At 33.2% G+C, this 18,407-nt stretch overlaps 1 protein-coding gene across 1 annotated transcript in view; it reads right to left on the bottom strand.

Annotated features, from left to right (window-relative positions):
- Window positions 1–14,159: 14,159 nt before the first annotated feature.
- LOC115885609 (metabotropic glutamate receptor 4) overlaps window positions 14,160–18,407 on the bottom strand; it is a 350,895-nt gene continuing 346,647 nt past the window's right edge. Inside the window, exons 14-15 of the mRNA XM_030904570.1 lie at window positions 17,901–18,087; window positions 14,160–15,268 (exon numbers count right to left, since the gene is read on the bottom strand). Of these exons, the coding sequence (XP_030760430.1) occupies window positions 15,096–15,268; window positions 17,901–18,087 (360 nt within the window). The 3' untranslated portion in view covers window positions 14,160–15,095. The remainder of the gene's footprint in view (window positions 15,269–17,900; window positions 18,088–18,407) is intronic.

Here is an 18,407-nt window from a genome sequence, read left to right as displayed (position 1 = left end):
GTTCTATATTAGGTTTGTGGTTAGTGACTTTTCTTTCAATTTTTTTTAGAATATGGAGGCAATGGTAAAGCACGTTTTAGACATTTTTGTAATCATAGGTGCCGGAACATATTTTCAAACTAAAGTTGTAGATTTGCCATTAAATTTCCATTCCAGAAATACCTAGGGTTGCCACCTGTCCTTTTTTGAAAAGGACAGTCCTTTTTTGGAATAACTTGTCCTTTTGACTTTTTTTGACTGATAAGTCATTTTTATTTACGTGTTTTCCCTGAGAGAAGAAGATAACTTAGAACTTCCCGTTTAATCTCTGAGAAAATTACCCACAGCAAACAGAAATATTCTTTTCGTCCAAATTTAATTAGAGATGTTATAAAACTTATACGTAAATTTTTCTTGTTTAGAATAGGCAACATTATTCGAATATGATTAGAATTTCCCGTTTAATCTCAAATCATAGTTTAGGTTTTAGTTTTACCTTTATGATCTTAAAAAGAACTTTTCAAAATTAGTAATTAGTAACGATTTAGTTAGTTCGCAATCGATAGCTTCCTGTGAAGTACTGTGTAATAGTTGTTTATCTTGTATTATTAATAACTTCCTATACCTAAAATCAATATTTATTTTAATCCTTTTAGTCTCTCAATAGAGGGCATTTATCATTAAAAGTATCAAATCTGTGTGCTACAGTATGGGATTTCTGTCGCATAATAATGAATATTACGTTTATTTACAAATCCTTTACTTAGGTAGCTTAATCAGACAATCAAATTTTAGTTAAACGTCCCAATCTTCATGAACTGTATTAAGCATATGTATTGAATCACCATGTATGTTGACAAAAATATTTTGAAAATGTGCGTTACAATGGCCCCGATCTTATGTAAAGATTGAAATAAAAATCACAAACCAAAAACGTAATAGGTAAAAAGCTTTTTTGGAGGCCTGGGTCACTCTGTATATAGGTATGTATAAAACTAGTAGCCTAAGAATTATTTATAGTTCGTCCCATTCTAAAAAAAGGTAAACACACCGTACAAATAACTCTAGGAAGAGGTATTTGTATTGTACGGTGGTAAAAACTTGTCTAAACAAGACCGAAGGGGCAGATACAAGATATAATTAAGCAATAAAATGTAAAAAAGGTCGGGTAAACACCTTTGTTTATTTGTTGAGCAAAATTCCTTTAGAATATCGTATATAATGACCAAAATATGACGCAATTTAAAAAATGTCACTTTCTATAATAAAGTTTCAAATGCAACGTTTATATTCAAATTTGTTATGATCTACAACAGTTAGGTAGTAATTGAGACGAATTATAATTCAATTACCGGCTACTATGTTCTTGTTTAATAGATCAAAATTCAACAAATATAATTAGAAATTATTTTAATTTTGAGAGGCTCCCTTGTAGGACGCCTATGTACGATTACGGCGGAAACAATACCTACCTGTGAAAAGACAAATTCGGGTAATTCGAGCTTATTTTTCCACAAATTTGACACTGTCCTACCATATTGAAAATTCGCAGATTCAAATGTACGTTAAACAAAAACAAAAACTACTGAAAACCACTGAAAAGCTCACTTCAGCCTTGATTCCGACTTCAAACACACCGTAAGCTAAACGTAGTACGCTATAACGGACCACGGGCCGTCGCGAGGGGTGGTGGGACGGACGGCTCATTTCATTCTGGAAGACTAGCAGCGACGTTGCCAATAGTTCTAGACGTTTCAGCATATTTAACAGTAAACATGTCCTTTAATAGTAACGCATAGATCCTCTGGTTAATAACATATTATTACGCATGCTTCTTTAAAGATGAACTATTAATTTAATTAAGAAATTGAGATTTATTGATATCCGGTGAAGGTTTTAAAGTCACCTTTTCTGCAAATCAAACTAAGTAGATAGGCGCAAATTTGAGATGTGGCAATGTCGCCTTCTCTATCTCAGTTGGTTTTTACAGTACGTAGTCAACCTCCGGTTGTTTGATCGGGTTAAAATGCACAATGTGATATCTGTTCTTACTAAATCTATGGCGCGATAACAAAGTCTTATGAGTATCTATAAGCGCGAGAAAGATAGTTTATTGAGACCCAGTCGGCAGCCGATGCGGCTGACATGAAGTAAAAGCATTTTGGAGTCGTAAAAACTTAAAAAAAACTAACTAATATTGAATAAATAAAAAGAAACATTTTTTAATAAAAATGTATGATTGAAATCCTTTCAATAAGAAGACTTTTTAATTTAAGTATTTTGTACCTGAAAAAATAAAAAGACGAATAATTATTTAAAAATTAGCATAATATAAAATATATTTTTTCCAAACGTCACAAAAATATAATTATTATTATTATACTTTTGTGCCATATTATATTATTTTTAATTTTTACGACCTGATTGACAATATAAAAAAGTCATTTTAACGCCTAAGCATAAAAGTAAAGCACTTTTACTTACTTTTGAATCTATTTAGAAAGATTAACAATGGTACTATAATAAAATTCCAGAATACTTATTTTTTTAGCACTGTACATGGTACCCTTTTGTCGGGACTACGTTTTCTGGTAAAACCACTTATTTAAATTTTAAACCATGTTGTTGGCGCACTTTTAAAAATTCTTTGCATTTTTGTAGTCTGCCTTCATCAAAAACAATAACTTTGTCACTAGTAACTTTTTTACAAACTACACAACTTAAATGTTTTTTATCCATTGTGATTTAGTAGTCAGTAGCGAAATTAGTAGTTACTAAAATATTTATTTGCAGTAATTATTCTAAACTATTTACACTATGCACGTCAATATTTAATTTATAAATACATATTTGTACATGGTGACTTAATTCCAACAAAATAATCTCTGAATTAAAAGCCTGCAAATAATTGAAATGAAACCGAAAAAAAATTGTTTTTATGAAAATTTGAAGTACTCCAAAATACTGTTACCGGCTGCCGACGGGTCTCAATAAACTATCTTTCTCTCGCTTATAGATACTCATAAGACTTTTTTGTCGCGCTCATTTAAAATCTTTATTCGCGTCTGGCAAGTATTAAATCCCATTAAATTCGTCTGGCAATTAACACATATTTTTTAATATCATCTAATAAACACGCTGTAAAAATTTTAGAATGCCTAAAGTATGTTATATTAAACATATTTGGAATCGTCTGGTTACACTTTAAACCCGAAAAAAAGAGTCTGGCACACTTATTTCTAGGTTAAATAGATGCTAAAATTTAAGAACAAACAAATTTCAAGTTGCCTAAAGAATGTTTTTTGGATTTATTTTTTTGCAAATGTTATGGGTTGCGCAGTAGCGAAATACCCCCAACCCCCCAGCCAGACTTAGGATTCTGGGTTCACAAGTTATTAAACTTTATTTTTTTTTGTTATTCTAACTTGCCTAAAATATGTTCTCTAAATATGTCGCCAGCTCTCCGGCTATTAGGACATAGGTACATTTATACGAACTTTTTTACGTATTTTTATCTGCAGAAGTTTCGGGAATACAGTTCGGACCACCCTGTATATCTAGATACTCATAATATGGTATTTTTGCCAAAAGTAATGGGTTAATAAAAACAACAAGTAAAATATCTTACATTTATTAAATATCATTTAAAACATTTATTAACAAAACAGGTACTGCTCTTAATGGAAGTTTTGCTTTTTTACATTTTTTGCTTATACTTATGTAGTAATTTTGTAAAGTACCATTATTTCAGCTTTTTAACATTTAATTACCTAATTTTATTTTTCTTAATAACGTTGAACCTTGTATGGTGTTACATTTTTTTACCGTTATTATTTATTTTTATACAAAGAAGAAAAATTAGCTTCTCAAGTAATTTACATTTATTTGTTTAGAAAACACTAATTTATAGTATCTTTACAAAATTAATTTTTATATGTCTTTAGACATCACTGGGCTCAAATAATGATATAACTAAAGACATATTATGACATATTTTTCCTGTACAGTAATTCTAAATCTAAAATACATAACATTAGTACAACTTGTACTTACACTTTTTGTAGATGAGTACATCTGTTCAATTACTTTTAATAAGAGTTTGGACTATTAATGTCGTATGGTCCAATATTATATTTTATGACTGTATATATTTTGCCTTTGTATACAGGGTGTTCCAGGCTGAGCGTGCATTAGAAGTATCTTGAGAACTACAATATGTAGATCGGAGATTTTTTGCACAGCATTGTTTGACAACGAGATCTATCGATTAAAAATATTTTCAATATGGCGGCACTTCTGGAAATACCGGAAGTTGACAGCAACTTTCTTATTTTAAATGGGTGCCCCCATTTTTTATCATATACTTAAATTTTCTGTAAAATGTTATGAATTTTGATATTAAACACTCTTTACTTAACATTAACCGTTTTTCAAAAAAAATATTTAAAATTAAAAGACAAAAAAAACTTCCTGTCAAAAAATGTGTATAGCCTAAACGTCAAATTTAGTGATTACCACAGCCACTGTGCCATAAAGAAAATACATGTGGCTATCTGTTTCAAAAATTAAATTGTTTGAATGTCATATAATAATGGCCGCAGCTGTCATGAAATTGGGCGATTAAAAAATTATCATAAATATTTTTTTTCAAATGGAAACCCACTTCTTTTATTTCACTGATGAAAAGGTTTTTTAATTCGTTACTTTTTAACTATACATGTTCCTATACCTAAAATAAATCGTTTTTAAGTTATTTAAGATTTAGTTTTAAAGCGTATATTTTTCTTGATTTTAGCCAGTAGTCTATGACTTTAAACGTCAAATGATGTAAAACAATAGATCTGATCATGTCCTATACTTTGTTCAAAAAGCAGTATGTCATCGATCATCATATCCAAGCCAACTTTGCGCCGTTTTTTTTATTACAAGGCTTATTAGATATTCATAATACCAACTATTAGATTACTAAAGAGCGAAAATACAAGGTATATTTTTATAAATACACCTTTTAAGCGGCCCATACATTATCAAACAAATTGCGCAACAAAGCGATGCGCAACGTTGTGTTGCACAACTGATTTAGCGGTCCATATACTATCAAACAAGTTGCGCAACAAAGCGATGCGCAACGTTCCGTTGCACAACTGCATCACTTAGTAAAATTTGGATCAAACTTTTTATTAAAAGTTGTGCATTATTTGAGAAACAACCATGTCCTCAATTGCCATTGCGTCAATTATTATCGTATATACCCTAGATGATGTCAATGATACCAAAAAACGAACAAAAATACAAAGAATTTGGATGAAAGAACTAAAATATTGCACAACGAAGCGCAACACACACACTACACAACGCGCTGTGCAAACGCCTGTTGCACAAAAAAATTCAAACATTCTTGAAACTTATCAAACAATTGCGCAACGCATCAAACGTTAAGCGGTCCATACAATATCAAACAATTTGCGCAACAAAGCGATGCGCAACGCTCCGTTGCACAACTGCATCAATCATGCACTTAGTAAAATTTTGATCAAACTTTTTATTAAAAGTTGTGCATTGTTTGAGAAACAACCATGTCCTCAATTGCCATTGCGTCAATTATTATCGTATATACCCTAGATGATGTCAATGATACCAAAAAACGAACAAAAATACAAAGAATTTGGATGAAAGAACTAAAATATTGCACAACGAAGCGGAACACACACACTACACAACGCGCTGCGCAAACGCCTGTTGCACAAAAAAATTCAAACATTCTTGAAACTTATCAAACAATTGCGCAACGCATCAAACGTTAAGCGGTCCATACAATATCAAACAATTTGCTCAACAAAGCGATGCGCAACGCTGCGTTGCACAACTGATTCAGCAGTCCATACACTATCAAACAAGTTGCGCAACAAAGCGATGCGCAACGCTCCGTTGCACAACTGCATCAATCATGCACTTAGTAAAATTTTGATCAAACTTTTTATTAAAAGTTGTGCATTGTTTGAGAAACAACCATGTCCTCAATTGCCATTGCGTCAATTATTATCGTATATGCCCTAGATGATGTCGATGGTACCAAAAAACGAAAAATAAAACAAAGAATTTGGATGAAAGAACTAAAATATTGCACAACGAAGCGCAACTCACACACTACACAACGCGCTGTGCAAACGCCTGTTGCACAAAAAAATTCAAACATTCTTGAAACTTATCAAACAATTGCGCAACGCATCAAACGTTAAGCGGTCCATACAATATCAAACAATTTGCTCAACAAAGCGATGCGCAACGCTGCGTTGCACAACTGATTCAGCAGTCCATACACTATCAAACAAGTTGCGCAACAAAGCGATGCGCAACGTTCCGTTGCACAACTGCATCAATCATGCACTTAGTAAAATTTTGATCAAACTTTTTATTAAAAGTTGTGCATTGTTTGAGAAACAACCATGTCCTCAATTGCCATTGCGTCAATGATTATCGTATATACCCTAGATGATGTCAATGATACCAAAAAACGAACAAAAATACAAAGAATTTGGATGAAAGAACTAAAATATAGCACATCGAAGCGCAACACACACACTACACAACGCGCTGTGCAAACGCCTGTTGCACAAAAAAATTCAAACATTCTTGAAACTTATCAAACAATTGCGCAACGCATCAACCGTTAAGCGGTCCATACATTATCAAACAATTTGCGCAACAAAGCGATGCGCAACGCTGCGTTGCACAACTGATTCAGCGGTCCATACACTATCAAACAAGTTGCGCAACAAAGCGATGCGCAACGTTCCGTTGCACAACTGCATCACCCATGCACTTAGTAAAATTTTGATCAAACTTTTTATTAAAAGTTGTGCATTGTTTGAGAAACAACCATGTCCTCAATTGCCATTGCGTTAATTATTATCGTATATACCCTAGATGATGTCAATGATACCAAAAAACGAACAAGAATACAAAGAATTTGGATGAAAGAACTAAAATGTTGCACAACGAAGCGCAACACACACATACACTACACAAAGCGCTGCGCAAACGCCTGTTGCACAAAAAAATTCATACATTCTTGAAACTTATCAAACAATTGCGCAACGCATCAACCGTTAAGCGATCCATACATTATCAAACAATTTGCGCAACAAAGCGATGCGCAACGCTGCGTTGCACAACTGATTCAGCGGTCCATACACTATCAAACAAGTTGCGCAACAAAGCGATGCGCAACGTTCCGTTGCACAACTGCATCACCCATGCACTTAGTAAAATTTTGATCAAACTTTTTATTAAAAGTTGTGCATTGTTTGAGAAACAACCATGTCCTCAATTGCCATTGCGTTAATTATTATCGTATATACCCTAGATGATGTCAATGATACCAAAAACGAACAAGAATACAAAAGAATTTGGATGAAAGAACTAAAATGTTGCACAACGAAGCGCAACACACACATACACTACACAAAGCGCTGCGCAAACGCCTGTTGCACAAAAAAATTCAAACATTCTTGAAACTTATCAAACAATTGCGCAACGCATCAACCGTTAAGCGGTCCATACATTATCAAACAATTTGCGCAACAAAGCGATGCGCAACGCTGCGTTGCACAACTGATTCAGCGGTCCATACACTATCAAACAAGTTGCGGAACAAGCAAGTATAGGAACATGTATTGTAAAAAGGTAACGAATTGAAAAACCTTTTCACTAGTTAAATAAAAAAAGTGGGTTCCCATTTGAAAAAAATGATTTATCATAATTTTTTAATCGCCCAATTCCATGACAGCGACCGCCATTACTATATGACATTCGAACAATTTAATTTTTGAAATAGATAGCCACATGTCTTCTCTTTATATCACAGTGGCTGTGGTAATTTTGGGTATGGCACATTTTTTGGCAGGCGCTTTTTTCTTCCAAAAATTATAAATATCTTTATTCTCAAAAGAAGAATTTTAAGAATTTTACTGAATAAGTAAGTATGTAATAAAAAATTGGAACACCCATTTAAAATAAGAAAGTTGCTATCAACTTCCGGTATTTCCGGACGAGCCGCCATATTGAAAATATTTTTAATCGATAGATCTCATTATAAAACAATGATGTGCAAAAAATCTCCGATCTAGATATTGTAGATCTCTAGAAACTTCTAATGCACGCTCAGCCTAGGACACCCTGTACACAGAAGTATGTCTTAAAACAAAGTGCAAATCGATAAGTACATTAAATACTTACTTAGTAAATAAGTCAGTAATCTTTAGAGTTTAGAGCCATCTGTTTTCAGTTTGACTATATAAATTTTATAGCTGGAATATTTTTTGTGCTTAACGTACTTGATAAAATAATTTAAGGTAACATCGATATGACATTCATATAATATGTATATTATAGTAGGTATTTATTGAAATTATAAAGAAAATATATATAAGTTATAATCTAATTTATAAAGTAGATATACAAAAAGTAAACCCTAAAATCACATATTATTTGGAAGTTTGAATTTAATTAAATTACATTAAAGTTTCACATACAGTTAACAAAGAATAAATTTAATAAGTATCGACTAGAAATATTTGTCTAATTGTGTATTCTTCCAGGAACATTTAGACCTATACAGTTGAAATTTTAAATACACAGGGGTAAATTTATTTCTGGTTTTTCTGACCGTTTACCTCAATTCCTCAAATGTAAATAAAATAACTTGACGTAGTCTGTCCTTTTGTTTATATGATACTAACGGCTGGCAAAGGTTAGTCTTGGGTCGAGATTTCCGTATGTAAGAAGAATTTAATGCGTTTATAATGTACTGAACAAAGAGAGAACAGTAAACACGTTGCCAAACGTCTGAAATAAACCGAGAAAAAGTGCACATTGCTAAGAAACGTGGAAGGGGATATAGCAGATTTGTCGCAGTTGACCGGTCGACCCAATCAGGTCAGTCAAGTTTGCCCCCCGTATTAGAGGAAATTCAAAAATAAATATACCACTATTTTGCACACATTTTGCACAATTTTGCACACCATAAATGATATTTTGCACACTTACCTAAGAGAAACCAGGGCCGTTTTTTAAACGGGGGGCAAACTTGACCGTTCCCCCCCACTTGTTAAGAAATTAATTTATTTCTATGTACATCGATTCGGCTAATTTTGCACAATTTTGCACACCTCTCTTTGAATTTTGCACACCCTTTTGACGAAAGTTATAAGCGGTTGAAAATTTGAAATTTCCCCCCCATCTGTGACTAAATTGAATTTTGTTTATATCAAACGCATCGGCTAATTTTGCACAATTTTGCACACCTGTTTTTGAATTTTGCACACCATCCTGATTAAAGTTATGAAGGTTTGAAAATTTGCAATTTCCCCCCCATCTGTCACGAAATTGAATTTTTTGTATATCAAACGAATCGGCTAATTTTGCACAATTTTGCACACCTGTTTTTGAATTTTGCACACCATCCTGATTAAAGTTATGAAGGTTTGAAAATCTGCAATTTCCCCCCCATCTGTCACGAAATTGAATTTTGTGTACATCAAACGAATCGGCTAATTTTGCACAATTTTGCACACCTGTTTTTGAATTTTGCACACCCTTCTGACGAAAGTTATAAGCGGTTGAAAATTTGAAATTCCCCCCATCTGTCACTAAATTGAATTTTGTTTATATCAAACGAATCGGCTAATTTTGCACAATTTTGCACACCTGTTTTTGAATTTTGCACACCATCCTGATTAAAGTTATGAAGGTTTGAAAATCTGCAATTTCCCCCCCATCTGTCACGAAATTGAATTTTGTGTACATCAAACGAATCGGCTAATTTTGCACAATTTTGCACACCTGTTTTTGAATTTTGCACACCCTTCTGACGAAAGTTATAAGCGGTTGAAAATTTGAAATTCCCCCCCCCCCATCTGTCACTAAATTGAATTTTGTTTATATCAAACGAATCGGCTAATTTTGTACAATTTTGCACACATGTTTTTGAATTTTGCACACCATCCTGATTAAAGTTATGAAGGTTTGAAAATTTGCAATTTCCCCCCCATCTGTCACGAAATTGAATTTTCTGTATATCAAACGAATCGGCTAATTTTGCACAATTTTGCACACCTGTTTTTGAATTTTGCACACCATCCTGATTAAAGTTATGAAGGTTTGAAAATCTGCAATTTCCCCCCCATCTGTCACGAAATTGAATTTTGTGTATATCAAACGAATCGGCTAATTTTGCACAATTTTGCACACCTGTTTTTGAATTTTGCACACCATCCTGATTAAAGTTATGAAGGTTTGAAAATTTGCAATTTCCCCCCCATCTGTCACGAAATTGAATTTTGTGTATATCAAACGAATCGGCTAATTTTGCACAGCTATTTTCGAGCTTTGCACGCTCTTCTGACAAAAGTTATAAGAGTTTGAATATGTGAAATTTGTCCCATTGTGTGTGAAATGTCTCACTTAAAAATACATAAGTATGAGTCATATTTCGAAAATGATAGATCTCAGCGACGTGAAAAGCTGCACGGCACTTAGATTTCACCTTTTCGATAATTTATAGCTTGCATAGAAGAACATTTATGAAACTAAAGATTCTACACACATATTTGTCCTAGCCCTCTTACTTCCTGAAATACCTGGCAAATTTAATAATTTTGCATTTTTCGACAACCCTTATATCTCGGTTATCCTATAACTTATCGAAAAGGTGAAGTCTGGGTTCCGTACAGTTTTCCACGTCGCGTCGCTGAGATCTGTCATTTTCAAATATGACTCATACTTATGTTTTTTAAATGAGACAATTCACACACAATGGGACAAATTTCAAATATTCAAACCCTTATAACTTTTGTCAGGAGAGTGTGCAAAATTCGAAAGTAGCTGTGCAAAATTGTGCAAAATTAGCCGATTCGTTTGATATAAACAAAAGTCAATTTCGTAGCAGATGGGGGGGAAATTGCAAACTTTCAAAACCTCATAACTTTCGTCAGGAAGGTGTGCAAAATTCTAAAATAGGTGTGCAAAATTGTGCCAAATTAGCCGATTCGTTTGATATAAACGAAATTCAATTTCGTAGCAGATAGGGGGGAAATTGCAAATTTTCAAACCCGCATAACTTTAGTCAGGAGAATGTGCAAAATTCAAAAACAGGTGTGCAAAATTGTGCAAAATTAGCCCATTCGTTTGATATAAACAAAATTCAATTTAGTCACAGATGGGGGGGGGGGAATTTCAAATTTCAACCCCTTATAACTTTCGTCAGGAGGGTGTGCAAAATATAAAAATAGGTGTGCAAAATTGTGCAAAATTAGCCGAATCGATGTACATAGAAATAAATCAATTTCGTAACAAATGGGGGGGAACGGTCAAGTTTGCCCCCGTTTAAAAAACGGCTCTAGTTTCTCCTAGGTAAGCGTGCAAAATATCATTTATGGTGTGCAAAATTGTGCAAAATGTGTGCAAAATAGTGGTATATCTCTTTTTGAATTTCCTCTAGTACGGGGGGCAAACTTGACCGACCTGACCCAATCAGTACCTCTGTCGGTACTTAAAGTTCTAGGGAATGGTGTACATCATGCGTTCAGCTTCACGATATAATTACGTCTAGTGATAATTTATTTGTTTATTTATCAACGAGTCGTTGTAATTTTTCCTATAGCTAGAAAATGTTAAGTGCAAGCAAGAAACACTTGCATTTTTGGTAAAAATAAGTGGAATTGAGTTGGTGTTCGACAGTGGTCGCGCTATTAGAACTTTGAATTCAAAAATCGATATCTCGAAATCTATTAGAAATAATTGATCGTAGTTTTTTCAAAAGCTTGTTTAATATTTCTGCCGTATTTTCTTCGTAGATAGTATGTGAAAATCTTTATCAATAAAAAAATTACACGATTGCTGAAAATTGCTACGCTCTAAAAGTAAATGGATGGGTTGTTTACAATTTTTGAATGGAAAAAAACAACCTTATCGAAATTTTCTTATGTAAACATATTGTAAAAGATCCGATCTTCAAAATAAAAAAAAGTTTCAATATCTAAAGTGGTTCTTTAGTTATGGCGTGTTGTGTTAAAAAGTTGAGTTTTTATTTTATCGCGATTACTGACGTTTTCTTGTACTCTCTAAAAAATGACACCCTAACGATATCCTTATAAATCCATTTCAGATGCTCATAAACATGTCTAATGATTTTATCTAGTTATCTTTTCGAAAAAAGTCTTTTAAAAATAAGCGGTTTGCGATCGTGATTTTACTTTACTTGACAGGGAAAAGCGTACCGGCAACGCCGCAACAGCACACCGTCGCATTTCTCTCACTGCGACTTAATAAGATCCCTATGCGATTTACTTCCACATATGTAAGTACCGACCCAAAAGTAACAGTTGCCAGCACGGTATAATTATTAAGAAAAGCATTCAACATTAAAAACTTTATAAGAACTGCGTGGAAAAACATTAGTTTTTCTACTAAGTGGATTTTTGAAACAGAGCGTATATTATTCATTAGAAAAACACACATTTTTGGTTTAATAATCTTTTTAGTTATAATATAGTACAAGAATAAGAGAGTACTTGGTTACAGACGTTAACTTACAAAGATGTTATAGCTGTCTTGAGAATAGGTATTATAGGATTACAAATATTAAGTTATTTATTCAAAATATAAAATTCTACTTTGTAAAAAAATACTCAGATGTATGACAGTACAAATTTCACTTCATTCATTTCCATATTATATCTGATATGCACACATAGGAACAATTTATATGTGCAGCAATTCAAACAAAAATCACAGCATAATTAAGTACTCTTTACAAAACTCGTTCCAAAATAGTAACATTGTGTATAAAAAAGAGACACTATGAACATATGAACCAAATTATAACTGGTTGATGTTGGAACAAATCCACTAATAATATTTTACAATAAAAAAGTTTAATATCTATCTAAGTATATACCTATATTAAAATTTTACCCTGTAAGAATTATTACAAAATTAAAGCAAATAGCAATTAGTTTTGTTTTGTTATAAACAGTATAATGAGTATAGAGGTCTAGTTTCTAATTTACATCAATAATTTTTTACACTACAACTTTTTTAAATAGGTTTCATAAATATAGATATATTATAAATAGGATCTGATAAAAATCAAATCTAATTTATAATTGTTATAAAATATCTTTGTACATTACTGGAAATATTAATAACAGTTTTATCAATTTTCATGTGGTAAAATAAAAAACGCAGTAAAAAGGGTACCAGCTTAACTCTGACTATTCCTAATTCTGAATTGAGATAAAATCTTGGTGGGCATTTAAAATTTAAGGGCTGGTAAAGGTTAGTCTTGGGTCGAGATTTCCATATGTACGAAGAGTACAATGCGTTTATAATGAACTGAACAAAGAGAGGACAGTAAACACGTTGCCAAACTTATGAAATAAACCGAGAAACTGTGCACATCACTAAGAGACGTGGAAGGGGATATAGCAGATTTGTCGCAGTTGATCGGTCGACCCAATCAATACCTCTGTCAGTACTTAAAGTTCTAGAGAAAGGTGTACGTCATGCGTTCAGCTTCACGATTTAATTACTTCTTGTCTACGTCTTGTGATACTTAATTTGTTTATTTATTAACGGGTCGTTGTAATTTTCCCTATAGCTTGAATTTTTTTAAGTGCAAGCTAGAAACACTCGCATTTTTAGTAAAATTAAATGGAATTGAGTGGGTGTTCGATAGTGGTCGCGCTATTAGAACTCTGAATTCAAAAATCGATATCTCGAAATCTGTTAGAAATAATAGATTGTAGTTTTTTTCAAGAACTTTGTTAATATTCCTGGCTATATTGTAAAATATCCGATCTTGAAAATAAAAAAAATGTTTCAATATCTAAAGTGGTTCTTGAGTTATCGCGTGTTATGTTTTCAAAAAGTTGAGTTTTTAAATTATCGCGATTACTGACGTTTTCTCGTTATAAAAAAAAATGACACATTAACGATATCCTTATAATTCCATTTCAGATGCTCAGAAACATGTCTAATGATTTTATCTAGTTATCTCTTGAAAAAAAAGTCTTTTAAAAATAAGCGGTTTGCGATCGTGAATTTACTTTACTTGATAGGGAAAGGCGTACCGGCAACGTCGCAACAGCACACCGTCGCCTTTCTTTCACTCCGACTTAATAAGATCCCTATGGTTTACTTCCACACATGTAAATGCTGACCCAAAAGCAACAGTTGCCAGCACGGTATATATAAACTAGTCGACTTAGTAAATACTAATTTCTGACGTCGTTGTTCCATCATACTGTATAACTTGTGTAACATATATACCTTTGTATAATTTTGCAACATTCCATGCGCAGAATTTTGCATTTCTGAAGAGAAACTTCCTTACGCGCGATGGGAGTAAACATTCAAGGCCGCGACACGATCTAGCGTCACGCTAAGCGTCACAAAAGTGGTAAATGAAACCTCATCATCAATAAAAAGGGAAGACTTAAGATGGCGCTGCTGTAGCAAATACCTAAAATTTAAAATATACGCCGAAAATTTTTGGAACGGGAAATGATTCAATAGATATAAATATTTGACGTGTTAAAGGCGTGGTTTTCAAAAAAATACAAATATTTTCATGTCACATGAAATAAATTATCGATTTTTATTCAGCAGCAATAGACCGGGCCTCTAATATATAAAAATAATTGTTTTATATTCCAAAAAAATAAAAACAAAGCTTTTTTGGGTAATATTTGGTTATGTTACTTTTATTCTCTTATCTATGGTTATTTTTCATTTTTTAGATTTATGCGTCCTTAGCGCTACTGTGGTTATTTGTTGAATCCTTATTCTTCCCATTTTTGTGACCGCTTTTTCAAATAAAGTCCCATAAATAATTTATATATAAGTTTTGTACATCTTTTAATTTGGTCAAAAATTGGTAAGATACTACATTTTTTTTATATAAATATCAGGTTTTGTGTATTTTGAGGTAAACTTGACCCTATTTACTGCATTTTAAATGCCTTATAATTACTTATTTTAAAAAATCTTACTATCTAGACCTGTATTGGGTTTCTTCGAGATTTCAAACTGGAAGATCTGCTTACCGATTGATGCTATAAAGCCATATCTTTTATCTGAGGCGGTACTGGTCCGTTAATGTTGCAATTATTGTTAACTTTGCTCAAATTTTCGAGCGAACAACCATTAAGAGCGCTGTTGCTCGAGTTCGGAGTAGTTTGAGTACTCGACTCCTTGGTTTGGGGCTTGCTCACCTCTAATAGTGGTACTGAAATAAAAAACAAATCAATTAAAAAATAGTAGGTATAGTTTCTCCAAAAAGGTCCTATATGGATATTTCGCCACTGCATGAAAATCTACAAAATACACACCGGAAAAGTCTAGGGATATTACAATTTTATCCAGCCATCGTCAGTAATTTTATTATTTGCATTTCTGATATAATAAAATTAAAATAAACAAATAGTTTACAGGACGTATTGGAAATAAAAATGCGAAATTTACCGAATTTTTCAAATTTACCTTGATTTTTATTGAACTCAAAAAAATACACACATTCTTTTTTCTAAACTGTGAATTAAAAAAAAAGATAAAACCATTTTTACTTAATAAAGGGTATGGCCTCCTCTACTGTTCATTACAGCCCTACATCGTCTCTCCATGCTTCTGATCAGGTTATCGATCTCTTCTTGAGGTACAGCCTGCCACGCTGCATTCACGACCCAAACCAGATACGAGTTTCACGAGGCATACCCATTCTCAAAATTCTTCTTTGGACCGCGTCCCATACGTGCTCGATGGGGTTGAGGTCAGGATATTGTGCCGGCCAGGGTAAGATGTTTAATTGATGAGCATTGATAAACTCACTTACCACTCTGGCTGTACGAGGCCGTGCATTCTCATGCCGTGCATTCTCATGCATGAGAATGAAGTTTCTCACAAAATCATTGGCATATGGTAACACGACAGGCTCATGAATTAAATCACGATATGTGATTCCTGTTAGAAACCTTTCAAGAAAAACGAGATCGGTTTTTCGGCCTAACTGGACTCCTCCCCAGACCATAACTGTTCTACCTTGATAACGGTACACTTCCTGAACATGATCCAATCGAATAAGATTTCCCGGTTCTCTCCATACCCTCAGCCTTCTCGAGTCCGGATGAATTCCAAAGCGTGACTCATCCGTTAAGAGAACATTGGCCCATTGTTCATTCGACCACTGAACATGATCTTGAGCCCACAAATATCGTACCTCTCGATTTCCTCTCGTTACGGGTTGTGCTCTCCGGGGGCGTCTGCTTCTTAAGTTGACCTCTCTTAATCTATTGCGAACAGTGTCAGGACTAACGGTTACATTATGTGTTTCCTGGAGAATTAAACTAAGCTCTGGTGCTGTAAGAGTCGGTCGGCGTCGAGCATTTAATTGTAAAAAATGATCTTGCTGAGGTGTAGTAATGCGATGTCGCCCTGTGTGCCTTTCAGCAACATCACCACTTTCACGGTAGCGTGCACTTAATCGCGGTATTACACTTTGCGTTGTATTTAATGCTCTAGCTACGTCGATTTGGCGCATTCGAGCTTCGAGCATACCCATGGCCCTTAGCATTTCATCTCTGTTAAGATGTCTACGCTCCATAATGTCGTTTAATACTAAACAGAGTTATTTGAATGAATTCTGGCCAGTTATCATAAAAACATAGCCAGTACAGGTTAAATTCGAACAATTGATGCTAGGTGCTTTTTATACATTTGACAAAAAATGCATAAACACTTCTGCAAATATCCCCAATTTAGAAATAACTTGTGTGACTACTTCGTTTCAATCGAAGTAGAAAGAATCGGCCTACAAATATGTGGTTGTTTATTCAAAACATTTATTTTTAACTTTAATAAAATGATATCCCTAGATTTTTCCGGTGTGTGTAAAATAGTTATTTTTTGTAAACACTGCTGGCGTTAATCCAACGGAGACTAATTGTCAGCAGTGGTCTACCAATAAACAAATTTGCCTAACGGACAAAAAAATTCTTAACGTTTCGGAAAGTTTATCTCTTTCCGTCGTTGGAAGCAAGAAAAATACAAAGAACAAAGAAAAAAAAATTATTTAAAATATTTAAATGCAACTATTCGAGAACTCTAGTTTTTTTTAAACAGATACGTCTACAAAAACCGTTGACGTTCTGTTAAAATGACATTATATCAAGTTAAACTTGAAAATTAACAATTATTACCTGATAACAATTACTTAATAAAGTAAAACCAAAGAGCTTTAAATTTTCTCTATGATTATTTTTAATTTTTACGTATGTTATGTTTATTTATGTTATGTTCTTTAAAATCAAAGAAGCGATTGCCATACATTACTAACATCTACAGATGCGTGAGCAATACATTTATTTTTATTAGATTTTTTTAAAAAGCCTCTTTTATTATTCTTTTAGAGGCTATCCCTTCTTTCATTATAATTTTGGCGTTATTAAAATTTATTCTGTGCCCTGTGTCCCATCAATGCTGACAAATCTTAGATTTGTGAAAATCTCCCTTTCCTTAATAATATTTATGTTCTATAAGGGTCTACTCGTAGATGTTTCACCAATATAAAATTTATCGCATTCGCATGGTATTTTGTATATTACATTTTTTGTTTGTGGTTCAGTATTCATTAGTTTAGTGTGTGTTAAAATGGATCTAAGTTAATTAAGTTTGTTTACAAAAAATAACTATTTTATTTTGTAGATTTTCTTGCAGTGGCGAAATACCCATATAGGACTTTTTTGGAGAGATAAATTCAAAATGCAAAAATTCATAATATACAAGAAATATTATAAAATAACAAAGCATAAACACAGCAAGCAAATAAACATAGCAAAGCATAGGAAATTTTACACGAATTTTACCATTATCTATCGGTGTGATGGCCTTCTGTATTTTTTGGTTTTGGTCACAAGTGGCAGCTGTCACTGCAACAGCTGCCATCATACTGCCGGATCCTGTGGTCACGGCGCTTTTGTTGATGGTACTGTACCTCATGGGCATCATACTTTGTCTTACATTTCTTTCTGGTCGTATGAGTATGATATAAAGCTACAAAAAATACCTGGTTAGATCATATAAGGATTACTATTTTATAATTAGCAGTAGATAAATAGTATTTATCTATTATACAGGGTGTCATTGAAATGGTGTAAAAAAAATTAGGGGGTGATAGTACTCCTAAAAATAGTAAAAAAAGTTCCTATAAGTATAGGGCGGAAAATTCATATTAAGGGAGTTAGGGGGCATTGAAAGGCTGAATTTAAAAAACGGTTGTTTTAAAATTGTAGGCTTAAAAAACGAGATAAAATTTCGAAAAAAAAATCCTCTGCCATAGATTTTGACCCTAATTCAAATGGCGATACTGAAAA

This window comes from Sitophilus oryzae, unplaced genomic scaffold (assembly GCF_002938485.1).
Source record: "Sitophilus oryzae breed Bouriz unplaced genomic scaffold, Soryzae_2.0 scaffold_402_pilon_pilon, whole genome shotgun sequence".
Classification (NCBI taxonomy): domain Eukaryota; kingdom Metazoa; phylum Arthropoda; class Insecta; order Coleoptera; family Curculionidae; genus Sitophilus; species Sitophilus oryzae.
The sequence above is the reverse complement of the archived record's forward strand: the minus strand, read 5'-3'. Positions and strand labels throughout refer to the sequence as shown.